A 19852-nucleotide genomic window follows, 5' to 3' on the forward strand; every position below is an offset into this window, starting at 1 on the left:
TATCTGTACTGAATTAACTTAATTTCTCAGTAAGAAACCGAGTTGATAAAAATTAATTTTCTTTAAATAATCATTACACTTCCAGTTCTTCATGAATTTAAAGAGCAGTTACGGAAGCAGGCTACTGTAGAAAACTTTATTGAATGGCTTGATATAGTAATGGAACAGAAAGTTATAAAGGTAAGTGAAAATATTTTTCACTTATTTTATATAATTTATTAGATTATGGATTAATCTGATATGTTATTGATTAATCTAAGATGTTATTTGCTAGCAACTAATTTCTGAAAGGAATAGGAGTTGCTTGCAGAGGCTGTGAACTAGAGCAGTGGTCTCCAAAGTTGGGTGCAAGCACGCCTATGTGTGCGAGATGATCCATGGGGAGCATAAGATAATTCACAATAAATCAATTTATTAATTTTGAAAACTTTAGTTTTTCGAAACATAATTGAAAATAAAAATTATAAATGTTTTTTTTAATACTTCAGTATGCAGCTTTGTTTGATCACACGACTTTATTCGATCATGCCATTGATCATACACGTTCAAGTACATGCATTTTGTACTTGAACTTCAGTTTAATTTTTTGTATTTTTTTATTTGTGATCTTTTAAAATTATGTGATTTTATAAATGTGATTTTAGATATGCTTTCCATGTAAATGATTTATAAATTTAAAAAATATTAAACTTATATATTTAATTTTTTATCCCGGGGTGCATGCCAGTCCTTTTAAGTAAAATAAGGGTGCACGACCAAAAAGGTTTGTAGACCACAAAATATTGTGGTCTCCAAAAATATTGAAAAAAAAAAAAAAAATATATTGAATAAATATTGAAAAAAAAAAGTAGTCAGGATGAAATTATAGCTTGCACTGATCAATGCATTTGAACCAATTGACAATTTTCATCATGAAACATAGACTAATAAATTGAAATGCATGCTCCAGTCTTAATGCTTGCATTTCATTGTTAATCACAAGCTACAAACCAAATTATATTGGCTCTTAGCCAGCCAGATTTAGTTCAAAAGTTGCATAGCTGCTGAACGTTATCTGATCTGATTGAAGTGTATAAGGCCTTGAATGGGTTGAGCAAGCTGAATCTTCAGATTAAGAACCTGAGGGGGCATAGATTGAAATTGGGGAAAGACAGTTGTAGAATAGATGTGCGAAAATTTGCCTTTAGCCAGTAGTAGGTGGTTGATTGGTGGAACAGACTTCCATCTTTTGTTGTGGAAATTGATAGCCTAAATAAATTTAAGGCTGAGCTGGACGCATTTGGAACGAATGGAGGGGGTGAAATGGGAGGGTTTTTTTTTTTTTGGCTGATGCTGCACAAGCTTGCTTTCTTGCATCGTATGCCTCTGTTAATACTAACTTCATACACATTGTTTTTAGTTAATGGATATTTTTACCAAATGGCTAATTAAACCTGTTTTTTGTTTAATTAGCCATTTGGTAAGGAAAAAAAAAAAAGCTTATCCTCCCCGCCACTGCATAAAAAGGGGAAAAAAAAAAAAAAAAAAAATTTTTTTTTAACCTTTTTAAAATCATTCCAGATATTACTTAGGCAATAAATTTGCATTGTACATGGTACAGCATATTTTAGTGAAGTTAAGTAATCAGAAGAATAATTTTAAGACTGGAAGCTCCTTAAATTCCATCCTTCTACTGTTATTATAAGAATGAAGTCTCTTTGCTGCTATTTTTTGCCAGAGATTTCTTGTAATCTGCTTTAGCTTACCCAACCTGCTTTGTGACTTGATTACAGACTAGTTTATATCTACAATAGGCTTCTGCATTACCTGATAATGTATATGCATACCATGCATTTTTCTTCTCTGCCACAAATCTTTCATAAATTAATCTGACATCTATTTAGGTCTTAGCTTTGAAGGGTATTTCTTAGTTGGTATGAAAAGCCTAGTAGATCTGTAATTATTTTCCTAAATGCTTCCAATTTAGAATTTGCTGTTGGAAACATCATCCGATGGTCCCACTGCATAGAATTTGTAAACTGTCTCAGACCACTGTAGTCACCCTTATGAAAGCAAAATGCTTTCCCTTTACTCTTGACAGTAGTTATGTCTTTAAGTCAACTCCACATCTGTACATTGTGATCACTGCCACCCAGTCGAACTGAACACAAGTGCAGTGATATAAGTACTGGGAAAACAAAAATGAGAATATGCAAGTAGGAGTGTATTATAGGCCTAATGACTGTGATGAATATAATGATCAACTATACAAAGAAATAGAATGCGCCATAAATCAGAATGTATATTATAATGGGCAATTTTAACTTTCCCAATATTGAGTGGAATATGTGGGTTCATCACTCATATACTAACACGACTTTTATAGATTCATTAGTATGACTGTTTGCTACAGCAGCATGTTAGAGACGCAACAAGAGAGAGAGAGAGAGAGAGAGAGAGCGAGCGAGTGCATGCAATATTATCTTATTGCACTGGTAGGTATCAATTCCTCCCTGAAATTATTTTGACAGATTTGCATAAGAAATATGTTAAAAAACTTAGATAAGCGCTTACAAAGTTCTCATCACCCTCAGTTTTTAAATAGAATAGGTTAATGACCAAAAATCAAGAACTGTAGTTGGTTTAATCATCTTTTCCATCTATTTATTTATTTTTATTTTTTTTCCTAACACATTTGGGTGATTTCTAGAGAATTCAGGAGCTTTTTGCAACATTCAAGAATGTTTTAGAACATCCTAGAATATTATGTGCAGAAAAAAGGTCGGTGTGTTTTCTCGAAGGTTATAGAACTTTCAACACAGTGCCCTAGAAACTTCTCTACCAGTATATGCGAGTGGGTTCTGCATCAAGCAACCATTTTCGTATTTTGAAAAGTGTATTTGTTTACAGAGCAAGTGGTGAACAAAATGAACAAGTGTTTGTAAACAAGTGTTGTGTGCATTAGTGTAAATCGTGAACTGTGATTGTGTTAATTGTGTTCTTATCTGTGTGTACCTCAACCATACAGGAAATACACTGTGCTGCCACTTTATTACGTACACCCCTGCTGTGCGCACAAATGGTTTGTCCCACAACGCTGCAAATCACATGACCACAGTTGTGGATATAAATGCAGCAGAACCACTTTTCTAGTATCAGTTAAGCGTACAAACTATAGCATGAATGGGGAAAAGGAGTGATACAATGGACTTCGAATGTGGCTTCATAGTAGGTGCAAGACGTGCTGGACAAAGCATCTCTGAAACGGCAGTTCTCCTGAACTTTTCATGCACCACAGTTTCAAGGGTGTATCGAACAGAAAACATCCTCTCGGTGGCACTCCTTTGGAAGAAAATCGCTTGTTGATGAGAGAGGTCAGAGGAGAATGGTCAGAATTGTGCAAGCACACAGATGGGCCACAATGTCACACATCACATCAGAATACAACCTTGGTGCACAGAACAAAATATTGCAACGGACCACTAGTTGCACTTTGTTGCGAATGGCCGACAGCCACATTGTGTACCTTTGTTATCAATGAAGAACAAGAGAACCCACCTCCTGTGGGCACAGCAACACCAGCACTGGACTATCAAGGCGCCTCCGTAGCCAGGTGGGAAGGAGCAGCAGTGCGTAGCACACGCTTCTTGATTAGACCGGGGTTCGAGCCCGTCACCACCAAATACGGAGGATGCGGAAAGGTCGGGGAATGACCACCGCATGTCCCGGAGCAATATGGCCTTAGTTGCTAATGCTCCTGAAAACCAAATAACAACAACAACAACTGGACTATCAAGGATTGGAAAACATTTGCTTGGTCTGACGAGTCGAAGTTCCTGGTGCATTGTGTTGATGGAAGGCTCAGAATTTGGGAAAACAACATGAATCCATGGACCCACCATGTCTGAAAACTACTGTGCAAGGTGGTGGGTGCAGTGTTATGGTGTGACGAATGTTTTCTTGGCACATGTTGGGTCCATTGATATCCATAGATTTACATCTGAATGCCACATCATACCAAAACATTGTTGCTGACCAAGTGCATCCGTTCATGTTAACAGTTTATCCTCAGTCAGATGGTTACTTTCAGCAGGATAATGCGCCGGTGCACCAAGCCCGAATCACTACAGAATGGTTCCAGTAACATGACAATGACTTTTCTTTGCTGCAGTGGCCCACTCAGTCTGTGTATCTCAATCCTATTGAATATCTTTGGGATGAGCTGGAAAGGGCTGTTCACTGCAGGCCTACACCTCCGTCGAATCTCAAGGAACTAGGTATGTTCGTGTCAGACGGCACCTGGGATTTCTCCCATCTCTGCATCTCAAGGAACTGCATGACACACTCATGTCTACATGGTACTCCATTCCTGCACGTTTCCAGCATCTTGTTCAATACATGCCTAGACAAATTCAGGCTGTTTTGAAGGCTAAAGGAGGCTCAACATGCTACTTGGTAGGTGTACCTAATAAAGTGGCAGCATAGTGTATGTACTGACTGATAGCACATACCAATTTCATTGAGTGACATTGCCAGTAAGATGTCTATTGAAGTTGCACTGAGCTTATGATATTAACCCTGTGATATTACTTCAATAATGCATGTGTTTGCACCAGTAAGTTAACTTTTGGATTTTTGTTTTTCTTCCTGCTTGGTGGTATTCATTCAGTTAAGAGAGCTGAAATTGGAGATGAACAAACAGTGATTTGAATGAACATTCAAAATGCAAATTCTATTTTAAAACAATTAAATATTAATTTTTTTTTTTTATAGAGTATAAAATTTGTGGTGTGCAAGCCAAGTTAGAATAGTTAATATCATAGGGCTAAGGGCCATAGTCAACCTCAATCAATTGGTTTGTCCTTATTGTAAGAATGATAAGCATACTGCAGAAGTAATATTCTCATGTTTATTATTAAACTCATTGTTTGATTAGCTGTTTCTTACTATGTCATAATTAAACTATAAATTTTTAATTGTTTTAATAGTTTTTGATGTAAGATTGCTATTTTCTGATAGCCCAGCAAGCAAAATGGAAAGTCCTTAAAGCAAAGAGCTCAGGAATTCATTCTGAAGTGGACTTTTTTTGGTGTCCGAATCATGCATAGCATGACACTTAATAATGCTGAAAGCTTTGGTAAGAATTTTGTTTATATAAACAGAATATAGGTAGTCTTCTATTTATAATAGGAATCACCATGATGGATCACCACGACACAAAAAATTTTGCAGACAGAAATCTGCAGGGGAAAGTGATGGGTGTGATATTTTGGGATTGTGAGGTGATAATACTCGGCGAATACCTGGAAAAAGGTACCACCTTGAATGCTGAATGTTATGTGGTCATGTTGGACAAATTGTATGCTGCTTTGAAGGAAAAGAGGCAGGGAAAGTTGTCAAAACGCATCCTTTTCCTCCAAGACAATGCTCCCTACTACAAGGCCAGAATTGCAATGGAGAAAATTTATGATGCAGTATGAAATAATTGAACATCCCCCTTATTTCCAGACCTTGCCCCCCTCAGACTTATCTGTTTCCCCAACCTCAAAATGCACCTCAAAGGTACTACATTTAGGGACACAAGAGACGTTATATCAGCAGTAGAGGGATGGTTTGCAGACAAAGAAAAAGACTTCTATTACCATGGAATAGAATTGCTGCAGGAACGTTGCACCAAGTGAAAAAATGACATTCATTTGTCATTGGCGCCATGTTTTCTTTCTGAGGCCGGAAACTTATCAAAACCCCCCTCGTGTGTGTGTATATATATATATATTTTTTTTTTTTTCAAATACATTTTTAAATTGAGAAACTCAAAACCACTTTAGTACAGGCACACAATGCAGGAAAGCAAGCTTATGCAACATCAGCAAAAAAAAAAAAAAAAAACCCTCCCATTTCACCCCTTAAATTTATTTAGCCTTAAATTTATTTAGGCTATCAACTTCCATAACAAAAGATGGAAGTCTGTTCCACCAATCAACTACCTACTGGCTAAAGGTAAATTTCTGCACATGTGTTCTATACCTGTCTTTTCTCAATTTGAATCTGTGCCCCCTCAGGTTCTAAATCTGAGCAAGAGGAAGAATCCCAAAAGCATTCAGCTTGCTCAAGCCATTCAAGGCCTTATACACCTCAATCAGATCACTCAGGTGATCTGATTGAGGTGTATAAGGCCTGCTCTCCACGCTCTGCAATTTGCAGAACTTAAGCCTTTCTTGGTAAGAGCACTTCTTTATTCCCCTCACCAATCTTGTTGCCCTTCTTTGTACTCGTTCTAGCAACTTTACATCCTTCTTAAAAATGAGGCCTCCAGACCTGTATACAGTACTCTAGGTGTGGCCTGACCATTGCCTTGTATAATGGGATAATCACTTCCCTGTCCCTGCTACCAAAATTCCTATATATCATTGATAAGACTCCATGACCTGCACTGGCAGCCCATCTGCACTGCTCAGAGAACTTCATATCTGACTGCACAATTACCCCAGGTCTTTTTCATTCTCCGCTTCCCTGAGTGTAGTACCACACGTTGGTACGTTTCTCTTCGGTTATTGCTACCCATATGCAGTACTTTGCATTTGTCAATGTTAAACTTCAGTTTCCACTTCTCAGCCCATTTGCCCAACTTATCTAGATCTAGTTGGAGTAGTTAACAACCCTGCCAACCTTCATATCATCTGCAAACTTGGACATTAAACCTTGATATACCTTCATCAATATCATTGATAAATATACAAAACAACAATGGGCCCAACACCGAACCCTGGGAAACTCCACTAACAACATTTGTCCACAAAGAGCAGTGTCCATTGATTACCACTCTCTGTCGTCTCCCACTCAACCATCCCTTTATCCATTGTAGCAACTTACCCTTAATGCCATATCTCTCCAATTTGTACAGCAGTCTTCCATGTACAAAAGTATCAAAAGCTTTTCTGTAATACAATATGATATCAAAATTATTTTTGGCATTCAGTTCCTTTGTGACCACATCGTAGTATCCAATCAAATTGGTCACACAAGATCGCCCTTTAACAAACCCATGCTGTGTCTTAACTATTACTGCAGTCTTGTCTAGAGGATCCTGTAATGCTTCTTTAATGAGTGATTCCATTATTTTCCCTGGAACACAAGTTAAACTAACAGATCTATAGTTACTTGTGTCACATTTTGAACCTCCTTTGTGAATTGGTGATACATTTGCACACCTCCAGTCCATGGGGACCTTCCCTGAGTCCAAGGAAGCTCTCATAATTATGGCTAAGGGTTTGCTTACTTCCTTTGCTGCCTCCTTTAATATAACTGGATAGATTCCATCCACCCCAGGTGTTTTTTTTTATGTTTAACTTCAACAATTTCTCCTCCACTTTCCTCTCTTATTACAAAATCACTTAGCTCCCTGTTAGTTTGATAAACTTCTGGCACTCCCCTCATTGAATAACTCCTTATGTGTGAACAGTAGCGTAGCTACCCTTTTTCGGGCCCGGAGGCAAAGAACATGTTCGGGCCCCTACTTAATTAATGAAAATTGCGAAAAGAGGAGACAGCCAAAGACGCCCGGGCCTGGAGGCAATTGCCTTGTCTGCCTACATGGTAGCTATGCCACTGTGTGTGTGAATGTAGATGCGAAATACTCATTCAGTTTATCAGCTACCTGAGCATGATCATCAATAGTCAACTAATCTATGTTAAGTGGTCCAATCTGATTCATCCCTTTCCTTCTAGAGTTTACATAAGTAAAGAACTCTTTGCATCCTTTGCCAGGATTTCTTGTAATCTCCCTTTGCCTGCCTAATGTCCTTTGTAACTTGATTACAGACTAGTTTACATCTGTCACAGGCTTCTGTGTCACCTGATACTTTATATGCATCCCATACATTTTTCTTCTCTGCTACGAGCCTCATTAGTTCATCTGACATCCATTTAGGCCTAAACCTTGAACAGTATTTCTTAATTGGAATGAAAAGCCTAGTAGCCTCCAAAACTAAGTCCCTGAAGGCTTCCCATTTAGAATTCATCGTTGGTAACATCATCAGTTGATCCTACTGTACAGAATTTAAAAACTGTCTGAGACCCCCTGTAGTCACCTTTACGAAAGAAATAGCCCTTCCCTTTAGCCTTGATGGCAGTTACATCTTGAAGTAATTCCCACATCAGTACATTGTGATCACTTTCACGCAGTGGTTTTTTTTATCTGCAAATTCTTACTGCATGAATAATCACTGCTGATAATCAGATCAAGAGTATTACTCCCTCTGGTTACCTCTCAAACATGTTGCTGTAGAAAACAGCCATCCAATAAATCCACAAAAGTCTTATTAGTGTGCGAGTGAGTAACCCACAAGTTCCAGTCGATATTCCAGTCTTAACTTCCTACTGGGCAAGATTTGCCCAGTTACAGCATAATCCCTCCTCCCTTCCTGTCTTGTCTATCCTTTCTGTACACATTGTACTCCCCAAATTCCAACGGCCATTGGCTGTGACAGGACAATTGCAACTTCACTTAAATCTATATATGTACATTGTATTCATTTAGTTGAAATAAAGATTTTCTCTCTCTCTCATATCTGGAAAGTTAAAATCCCCCATTATAAGATATTCTGATTTACCGGTCCACTCTATTTCTCTCCCAATTGCTCATTATACTCATCAGATTCATTAGGCCTATAACACACACCTACTCTCATTTTTCCTTTCCCAGTGCTTATGTCACACCTAACAGACTCAACATTGCATTGTCCACCAACATCAGTTGGATGCAATTCCTTAGATTTTGTTTCTTAACTAACAGCATAATCCCTCCTCCCTTCCTGTCTTGTCTATCCTTTCTGTACACATTGTACTCCCCAAATTCTAATTTTTTTTTTTTTTTTTTTTTTTTTTTTTATGTGAACCCCAAACACGAGAGGTATTAGAATATTTAGTACTTAGTGCCGTGCTTGGGTTGGAGGTTGAGAAGACGAAAGAAGATATTTGTTGACATTGGACTTGAACTTCTGTAGATTGTAATTTTTAGGAAATACGTATGAAGGAAGGTTGTTCCAGAAAATGGCAGTTGAATGAATAAATGAGGAAGATGAAAAGTTGGTTCTGTGGGTTTGAAGTTGGACAGTAAATGGCTGGTGGCGGCACGTGTTCGGACTGTTTTGAAAGAGAGAGCGGGAATTATAGAAGCCAATTCAGAAGAACAGTGCCCATGGAAGTATCTGTAGAAGAGGCATGCAGCAGAAACAGTACGTCTATGAGAAAGCAAGTGGAGAGACTCTGTTAGAGATGAATCATTAATTAACCTAACTGCCCTCTTCTGAATGGAATCAAGAAGCCTGAGAGAGGTTTTGGGGGCACCACCCCAGATGTGGGAACAATATTCCATGGCAGGGCAGATTTGCGATTTATACAGAGTGAGCAGCTGTTTGGAAGAAAAGTAACGCTGAAAGAGACAACCAAGTTTTTTAGATGCAGAGGAAGCAATATTTGTAATGTGCTTGTGCCAAGAGAGATTAGAAGTCAGGGTAATCCGCAAAAGAGATATATCATTTTGCCTAGAAATCGGAGTGTCACTAAAGGTAAGCATTGGAGCAGAAGAATCCTTTTTGCGAGATATAAGACAAGACTGAGTTTTAGAAGGGTTGACATCAACTAAGTTGTCTCTGCTCCACTGGAGAATTACCTGAAGATCGGCATTTAAGGAATTAGTAGCAGATTTTCGAGAAGTTGAAGCTGATTGAATTCTGCTCTGCTCATGTCTGTGTAACACTAAGTCTCTGATATCCCAACAATATCTGCCTTTTATGTCTTGACTAGCACTTCAGGCCCATCAAATTTATTAACTGTACTCCTAGCATTGGTGCACATGCAAGTATACATGCACCTGTTTCTACTCTTAGTTACCCTAACATGGCCCATGTATTTATTTGTTCCACTATGACTCCCAGCAGTCCTGGAAATCTCCATTGCCTTGCTTTCCAGGCTGTTGCTCATTCTAATAGTAGTGCAAGAATCACTTTTGCCTCTGCCTGCAGCCACTGTTAACCTTTTAGTCTGTGTATCCCCCCCCCCGAAGCTAGCAGTTTTCCCGACCCACCTACCACTGCTTCAGTAGCATTAGCAAATATTCTTGCACCTATTTAAGTATACCTCATCCCTGCAGAAGCAGTCTCCTATCAACAAGCACAGACCAGGCTGAAAAAAATTCTACCCCTTGATCCTTGCACAATATCTCCAGGACCAAATTGATCGACAAGGCTCCCATCATATACTCCCTCTTATCGTGTTTGGGCAGAATTGCAGACACTTTCACATTCAACCCTAACTCGCGACTCTTTTTCAACATTGACCTGTACTTGTTGAGTATATCTGCAGATTTCTTACTCTTAATGTTATTAGTTCCAATGTGTACAACAATATCACCTTTTGTGCCCTTAAAAGATATCTGCTCTACATCAAATTTTTGCCACTGGCAGACATACCCTGGTCCTGTTCCACCTATTCTTGCATAGTATATTCCCTATCTCCCTGACAATAGAGTCACCAACACTTACTCATGTTAAAGTAGAAGTGTCATTTAATCCTTAAAAACTTAGTTGCTGAAGAATTTTCAAAATATTGGAATTGGCTAAGGTAAAGAAAGCCAACACAAGAACCACGGGAAACTTTTACTCGTCAAAAGTGTTTCTTGGTACTGCAGCTTCTCCCTGCATTCTCCGCAAACAGATGGTGCGTGTTATCGGTAGTGGCAGTAGAAGTCGATAAGAAATGTATTGATTAGTTTTTTCTTATTATTGAAAACAGATTATCTCAGTTCATGAGTGGGCCGAAATTTACTTATGGGTACACCCTCTAGACTGCATCAGTCTTAGGGTGTTTATCCCCCCCTTCCCACTGTTTTAACCTGATATGAAAATGACTTCTACAGATAGTGCGTGTTAACGGTAGTTGCAGTAAAGTCATTTTCCTATTGGGTTAAAACAGCGGGAAGGGGGGATAAACACCCTAAGACTGAGGTGTACCCGTAAGTAAATTTCATCCGCAAAGACATTACTCATGAACTCCAATAATCTGCTTTTAATAATGAGAAAAAACTAATCAATACATTGTTATCGACTTCTACTGCCATTACAGATAACACACACCATTTGTTTACCGAGAATGCAGGGAGAGGCTGCGGTACCGGTAAACTTGTTTGACCGCTAAAAGTTTCTTGTGTTGGCTTTCTTTACCTTCACCATTGAACCATTATTGGATGCAAATCTTGCCCAGTAGGAAGTTAAGAAAATTTTACTATAGAAGCAAATGAAAAAAGGCAACATTGTGTACTTTGTAATTTTAAACTGTAAGGTTGCATTATTTTAAAATCTATAAAAACAAAATTTTCAACATATAAAGCTGTTTACTTGTTGAAATATATTTTGATATAGGAGTAAAGTGACCAAACTTTCTGTAACCCAAACAGCGATACCTTGATATAATGCAACTGTGTTATAATCAGGTATCTGATTTTGAATGAAACATCAAGACACCAAAAAAAGTGATAAAAAAAATGTTAAAAAAGTAAACCTTGCAACTTTTTTTTACTGAATAATAAAAACTGCATCTTAACTGAAAATGAACTAACATATCTGGAGGACAGTTACAAATGCTCTTGATAGGTAGAATTTTACAAAGTTTAGCAGTTGGTTGATCATTAATATCAGACCCAACCACCAAGAACATTAGAAAATTGTTTCACAAATATTGGATTGCACTTCATATTTATCTTTGTTTTATTTCCTCAATAAACTGAACTTTTTTTTGTAAGTCAGCATTGAATTTATATTGTTTTCTTAGAGTAATAAATGATAATTTAGGGGAGCCGAGTGGGTAAAGTACCTGCCCGGCAACCCAAAAGGTTGCGGGTTCGATTCCCGCCTCGGGCTTGGATCAAAGTACTGCAAAAACCTTGGGAGGTGCAATGTGGCCACAGAAGCCGATGCGCCAACAACTACCAAATCAAAAAAAAAAAAAAAAATGATAATTTAGGGTTCCTTTAAATTATATATAATCTCACTAACTCTTAAATTAAATTAATAAAATTGGCCAACTGACTAGTGGATACTGAGCATGAGTAAGTGGATTTAGGTTTGCTTTCCTTCAATTTAGATTATTCATCGTAAAGCCACATTTTAATTCTTATTTATAGGTAATAAAGATTTTATAAATACAGTTGAACTTGGTTATAACGAGCATCAAGGGACTGACAAAATTCCTCGTTATAACTATTACTCACTATATGAGTGATGAGTTAAATCTACCTCCTATATTTTTTTTAATTCTCAATAACTTGATAAAAAGATAGGGCATACTTGCATTATACTAGGTATATCAAGGTGCCTAACATCATTCCTGCAAATTTAGGTTTAGTGTATCATGTCATATATACATAGATTGAGAAAACACTTTTCTCTTTCTTGGATTATTCAAGTGAAAGAAATAGTTTTTTTTTAACAGATTTTCATGTTGAACAACTTAAAGAATGTTATATTAGTTTACGCCACCTGTTCGGAGCAGATTCAAGTGAAAAACAGTGTGTCCATAATCTTGTATACAATAGAATATACGAAAACCGTTTTCCGCATGGTGTTTATCCCCCCACTTGCTGTTTAAAACAGCAACAAGTGGGGGATAAACACCAAAGACTAAAGGATGTGTGCGTAAAACGATTTTCGTATTCTATTGTATACAAGATTATGGACACTGTTTTTCACTTGAATCTGCCCCGAATAGGTGGTGTAAACTAATATAACATTTTTTTAAGTAGTTCAACATGAAGATCTATAAAAAAAAAAACTATTTATTTCACTTAAATAATCCAAGAGAGAGAAAAGTGTTTTCTCAATCTATGTATAAGTGACACGATACACTAAACCTAGATTCGCAAGAATGACGTCAGGTGCATTGATATACCCCATATAATGTAAGTACGCCAAAGATAGATTCAAAAAACAAAAGAAATATTAGAGAAAAAAAATAATATTAGTATATACCTACATATTATTTGTATTAATATGCTTGTATTCAGCTTTTAAATCAATCCAGCCAACTGTTGTTACATACAAAATCATCGCATCCAAATTGTTTGGCAAATTTTTCTGCTTGAGCCTTCAAGGTCGGATTGTCTGTTGAAAATTCAGCACTTTTGTGTAGTGAATCATTGAAGCAATACTTCGTTGATGTTTGTAACCTCACACTTTTGGCACCTCCGTAGCCAGGTGGGCAGGAGCAGCAGTGCGTAGCACATGCTTCTTGATTAGACCGGGGTTCGAGCCTGTGATCACCAAATACAGAGGATGTGGAAAGGTCAGGGAATGACCACTGCATAACCCCGGAGCAATATGGCCTTAGTTGTTAATGCTCCTAAAACCAAATAACAACAAGAAGTTCACACTTCCTAACTTTTTTTTTTTTTTTTTTTTGTTATTTTCTTTTCCAGTGCTGATATGTAAACATGTTGATTCTTCCACAATATCAATACTGTTGAAGAGGACAAAGCAAAATTTTTACACACTTCAACATTTTTTGCACCACGTAACTCAGTGCTACTCAAAGTGTGGTTCGCAGACCGATGCCAGTCCACAAGCTGTTTGATACTGGTCTGTGATGAATTGGAAATTTGTTGCAGACGTTACTGCAAGATTTGTATTTTACAAAAGTACTGGTCTGTGACAGATTGGAAATAAAAGAAACTGATTCTTCACCACAAAGTTTGAGAAGCACTGTAATCTAACTCACGAATAATTGACTTTTTTCAAATTGAGAGACACTTTCTATTGTTAGTAGACATGTTTCCGAAGGAAGGGTTTGTTTCTAACTGATTTTACTTTAAAATGACTAAGTGATCTGTTTCCAAAATCCTTAGAAGTCCTGAAATAAATTTATGGTTCAGTGAATACAAGACAATCTGTAAATAGAGTAATGTGACAAGTACAATGCCAATATACTATTGTATAGCCCCCCATCCCAGAATGGACAAGGTCATAAACAGGCTACTAATTCAATGCAGGTGGTCATAAAAGCTAAGTCGCCCTTTTCATTTTTTTTCTATTCCAAGAGTTTTTTCGATTACCCGAGCAGTTAAGAATGTTTGCATAGTTACCAAAATTTTTACAGTATTTTTACAGTACACACTGTTATATAACGAGTGTGGTACCCTCGTTATATAACAGTGAGCGATTGTATGGGATTCTGAGAAATTAAAATCATTATGGCTTTTTGCTTGTTACAGCCGTGATCTCGTTATTTCTGTGCTCGTTATAACCAAGTTTGGCCATACTAATAAAAAAATATATAAGTACCTTCACAAAAGTACATGCACTGTCTTTACGTATTTTTCTGCATTTTTGCCCAGTGGAATTTCTATTCTTTGTTTTGAATTTGTCATATCACACTCATTCCAAAACTGGTATGAGTGTGATATTTCACTTAGCTTTTTGGGATGCTAGGATAAGTGCTTTGAAAGTGGTACAAATAAAGATGTCTCTATATAGGAGACTCCATTTATGCTTTAATCTTTTAGTATCTTTTAAGTAATTTATTTAATATGTAATTATGTAAAATATACAAAATATGAACATTTACACATGTATATTGAGAAAATACATTTTTTAATAATAATTAATAAGGTGATGTAGATCATTAACACTCACTGAAATATAAAACTTCACATTCAGCATCATTTCACCTCCTCCGAATGTTACTAGATGAGTACTTGATGCTTGCGATTCAGTCCCAGTTTGAATTAGAGAAGGAAGCTGAACTCCAAACTATGTTGGAACTTCATTTAAAGAATTCAGGCATGTAATTTTTATTTTCAATCTGTTATTTCATATTGCTTTATAGTATTTATTCTGACTCGTACTTAATATACAGTGCAATTTATTAACTTATTGATTATTATAAAATGTTGTACCTTCTGTAAGAAAACTTAAGTTATTTGCTCTGTGTGTGCAGTAATTTATAACATAAAACTAAGCATCTAAAATTTTAGGGCCAATTGAAAGAAAAATCTCGAGTATTAGAAAAAGATGTTTCTAAAATGCATATTAAAATTTTGCTTTGGTTGTTTTTGCAGGGATAGGATCTTATCAGCTGCGCAGTGCACCCAGTTCTTGTTTTCTTGTTAATCATCATCAGCAGTCTAAATCAACAGAAAACAAAGATACAAAAACTGTTATGGTATCAGCTCAGAAAAACAAGCTTTCATCGTGTCAGCAGGTTGATTTTTGTAAATCAGGAAGTAATGTAGCAATTGTTTCACCAATGGAAAACGTTGTTGCAGCAACCCAAAGTAATGGCCAGTCATATCCTATTCAATCATATGCTCTTAAACGGACATCACATCATGAAAAGTGGCATTATAAAGAGAGCTGTGGACAGAATGGTAAGTAAATTCTAAACTATTTTGTGTATGTGTGTGCATGTATACACATGCATCTTCTCATAGTTTCTTATTTAAAACATGCTTGCTTTAAAAAAAGCACACACACACCTTTAATATCCAGACACCTGCATATCTACAAATAGCTTTTATTTACAATAAAACTAATGTGTGCTGAAACCTTTAACCTTTATGACAGCCTGTTCTCTGTGGAACACTCACCACCAGTTTTTTTGTAAATCTCCTCCAATATTTTCTGTTATTTGGCCTTTAAAGAAGTGACCAGTTCAGCTCTGTTTTTTTTTGGACAATTTCTCTTCATGTTCACCCAGTGATTCAATTCACCCCAGAGGTTTTGAATGCAATTGAGGTCAGGTCTCTGGGTCATTCAATCAGTCCAACTTTTCAGTTCTTGTCCTCAAACCAATCCATCACAATGCGAGCAGTATGACATGGAGCCATTTTCTTGTCGATACAGGTATGGTCTCCTCAAAGTGCTAACACAATGTAGGTAAGGCATTATTGTTTAGACTGCACTGCCTTTGCCAAACTTCATTATTGAGACGATACAGACAAAAAGGTAGCCTTCTCCAGACATGTCTATCAGACTAATTGACCGTGTACCATGACTCGTTACTCTAAAGCACAGCTTTCTCTTGGTCTGCTGTACAAGAATGGCAGGTCTCACACAAATCTAGATGGCATTGGTTAGGGTGATTACTGGCTTGTGGATGGCTGTACAATTGTAGTAACCTGTATCATGCAATGTCCTGTGCATTGTGGTGGTGCTGACATGTGTCCCAATCATCTTAATGTGAACATATGTGTGATATCAACCTGTATTTAGAGTGGATGATTCTTTGCAGGACTCTCCTGTCAACTTTGGATATTTTCTGGGTTGTTTCATGACATTTTTCAGCACTAGTCTGCTTCCATTTGCAGATCACACCACCAGTCGTTGACCTAGGGGGATATTCAGTACCACTAAAATGTCACATTTTATTTTATTTATTTTTATGAAAACCTCAAACATGAGAGGTATTAGAATATTTAGTACTTAGTGCCGTGCATGGGTTGGAGGTTGAGAAGATGAAAGAAGATATTTGTTGACAGTAGACTTGAACTTCTGTAGGCTGTAATTTTCAGGAAATACGTATGAAGGAAGGTTGTTCCAGAAAACGGCAATTGAATGAATAAACGAGGAAGATGAAAAGTTGGTTCTGTGAGTTTGAAGTTGGACAGTAAATGGATGTTGGCTGGTGGCGGCACATGTTTGGACTGTTTTGAAAGAGAGAGTGGGAATTATAGAAGCCACTTCAGAAGAACAGTGCCCATGGAAGTATCTGTAGAAAAGGCATGCAGCAGAAACAGTATATCTATGAGACAGAGAGTGGAGAGACGGTTAGAGATGAGTCATCAGTTAACCTAACTGCCCTCTTCTGAATGGAAACTTGAAGCCTGAGAGAGGTTTTGGGGGCACCACCTCAGATGTGGGAACAATATTCCATGATAAGGCAAATTTCCAATTTGTACAGAGTTTTGGAAAAAAAGTAATGCCAAAAGTAAAGTACACTGTTTGGAAAAAAAGTAATGCCAAAAGTAAAGTACACTGTTTGGAAAAAAAGTAATGCCAAGAGCAAAAGAGAAAACCAAGTTTTTTAGATGCAGAGGAAGCAATCTTTGTAATGTGTTTGTGCCAAGAGAGATTAGAAAATAGGGTAATCTCTCATCTTGCTTAGAAATCGCAGTGTCACCAAAGATAAGTATAGGAGCAGAAGAATCCTTTTTGCGAGATATAAGACAGGACTGAGTTTTAGAAGGATTGAAATTGACTAAGTTGTCTTTGCCCCACTGGAGAATTACCTGGAGATCGGCATTTAAGGAATTAGTAGCAGATATTAGAGAAGTTGAAGCTGATTGAGCAGGGAGAGGTTTCTCAAACTGGAAAGGGGAATGCAATGTGCTATCACCAAAACTATGGATAGGATTTCCGGTCAATGGAAGGTCATTAATATAAAAGAGGAAAAGAGTGGGGGAAAGAACTGAATCTTGGGGGACACCAGCATTAGTGGAGAAATTAGATGACAGAGAGCCATCTACCATCACCCTCAGTGCACGGTCAGAGAGAAAACTGGATAACCAATTGCAAAAAACAGTTGGAAACCATAAGACGGAAGCTTGTTTAGAAGACCTTTATGCCAAACACGATCGAAAGCCTTTGAGATGTCAAGAGCAACTTCTTGTGTTTCACCGAAATTTTCCACAGATGGGTAACATAAGCCAGAATATCACCAGTGGATTGACACTGTGGAATCCATACTGGTGATCACTGATCAGACAGGTTTCTAAATAGTTTAAGAGTTGGCGGTTAATTGATTTCTCCATTACTTTAGAAAGAGTAGAAGTAATTACAATGGAAAGATAATTGGATGGGAAGGATTTGTCACCCTTTTTTAGGAACTTGCTGGATATGAGCAAATTTCCAAGCAGAAGGAAAAACACCTTTGGAATAAGAAAGCGAAAAAAGGTGGCAAAAACAGGAGTAAGTTCAGGATTGCAGGTTTTGAGAACAAGTGGGGAAATACCATTAGGACCTGGAGCTTTCTTAATATCGAGATTAGTCAAAATCCTTCTGACATCTTTCTGACAGAAGGACCACAGGAGGCATTGAATGGAGCCTGCTGGGAGGTGTTTTTACCAAGATCATTAATACATGAGTTGGAAAAAAAATGGGATGTAGCAGGTCAGCTTTAGCCCTTTGCTGAAGTGACAATAGAACCATCTGGTTTTGACAGGTGGGAGCAGAGATGGGCGAAAGTTCTAGTTTGGACTGATTAATAACTGCTTTACAATTGTTGCGAGCTCTGGTGGTAGGCAGAAAATGAAACTGAAGAATTGGAAACAAGCCAATTACAATAAGCAACATTCATCTCTTGAACAACCTTAGCACATTTATAGGAAAAACAAGGTGTAGATAAAGGACGAGATTTTAAGGTGGAATGTGGAATAAAGGATTCCATTCCTACAAGAATAATTTCGCTTGATCTCAGGAAACTTTGACATGAGAAGTTTCGAAACAGTAATTCAGCCAAGGAAAAGAAGAAAAGAAAATTTGCAGGTCATCCCATTTTGCATTCTTGTTATGCCAAACAACACGAGGTTGGGAATAGCCATGAGATAAAGGCTCCATTGAAGAAGGCAATCACCAAGTTGTGATCTGAGGTGGCTAAAGGACCACTCATTTTGACCATGTACTTGGAAAGGTTGTTTGTGAGAAAAAGATCAAGTGTGTTAGCTGTATGGTTAGGATTCTGGTAGGTAAATGAACAATCAGTGCGAGGTCATTAGTAATTGCAAAAGCCTCAGCATCTCGACAGCTGGGTCTGTGTGACTAGAAAACAGAAGCCAGCTGGAGTTGTGAACATTAAAATCGCCAAGGAAAATTACCTCACTGTTAGGAAAGTTGGACTGGAGAAAGTCAAATTGCAAAGAGAGGAAGTCAAAGAGTTCCAGGTGATTAGTGGAGTTGGGAGAACGGTAGAGACAACAGATAAATTTGACAGAATGAGGGAGAGATTTTAAGCCAGAGAAGATCGAAAAGAGGAGATTCCAAATTACCAAGTCTCTGACAGGGAATATCAGAATGGACATATGCATAAGTACCACCTTTGAGGCGAAAGGAATCATACAGCAAATAAATCTCTAATCATACAGCAAATAAAGGAATCATACAGCAAATAAATCTCTAATCATACAGCAAAAGGTTGAATCAACTGATAACTGAGATTCTGTCAGAAAAAGTACATGGGATTTGGCGGACTGTAAGTGTAAATGGACATCACTGAAATTAGAACTCCATGTTTATTTGTGAAATGAACTAGGAAGTGTTTGGGAGGTTTAGATCTTTTCGCAGATAAGTTTGCTCAATTAGTTTGACAATTCATGGTGTATTCAACAGTAAGAAAAAGGGGGGGACATGCTGTATGAAGTAATGAATTTTTGGATATGGTGTACACATGGTAAGAATATACCCAGATCCTTGATATAACGTGGCCTTGACAATGCCCCCACATACACACTACTCGGACTCCCTCCAGTCACTATCTGGCAGAGTGGAGGTAGCAAGATTATACACTAGCTGATCTGGAAGCCTCCTAAAGAGTTACCAATAGGTTCGGTCCGGCATACTAACTAGCAGCCAGCCTGAGAATACCGTTTTAGAGCTGTACCCTCGAAATGTAAGGAAGTTTGGATCTTGCCATGCTGTTCATCATAACCTCAAAAGACATCAATCATACTGCATGATGGAAGAGATGGGATGGGTTGACCAGAAGGTTTAGCTCTGGAGGCTAAACATGGGTTCCACCACTTCAAGCTTCCAATAAGCAAAGTGGTGGTATTGCACCCTGTTGATGAGTCATCTACCACCTAGTAATGGTTGATCACTTAATCTGCAAT

The 19852-nt window shown here is 37.6% G+C and overlaps 1 protein-coding gene across 1 annotated transcript in view; it reads left to right on the forward strand.

The window, feature by feature from the left end:
• Positions 1-15405, forward strand: part of LOC150083404 (DNA-binding protein RFX6-like) — a 77405-nt gene extending 62000 nt beyond the window's left edge. Inside the window, exons 12-15 of the mRNA XM_090378496.1 lie at positions 86-180; positions 4999-5116; positions 14688-14810; positions 15089-15405. Of these exons, the coding sequence (XP_090234622.1) occupies positions 86-180; positions 4999-5116; positions 14688-14810; positions 15089-15405 (653 nt within the window). The remainder of the gene's footprint in view (positions 1-85; positions 181-4998; positions 5117-14687; positions 14811-15088) is intronic.
• The last annotated feature ends 4447 nt before the right edge of the window (positions 15406-19852 follow it).

This window comes from Mastigoproctus giganteus, chromosome 7 (genome assembly GCF_048544385.1).
Source record: "Mastigoproctus giganteus isolate SK-2022 chromosome 7, ASM4854438v1, whole genome shotgun sequence".
Taxonomy (NCBI): Eukaryota; Metazoa; Arthropoda; class Arachnida; order Uropygi; family Thelyphonidae; genus Mastigoproctus; species Mastigoproctus giganteus.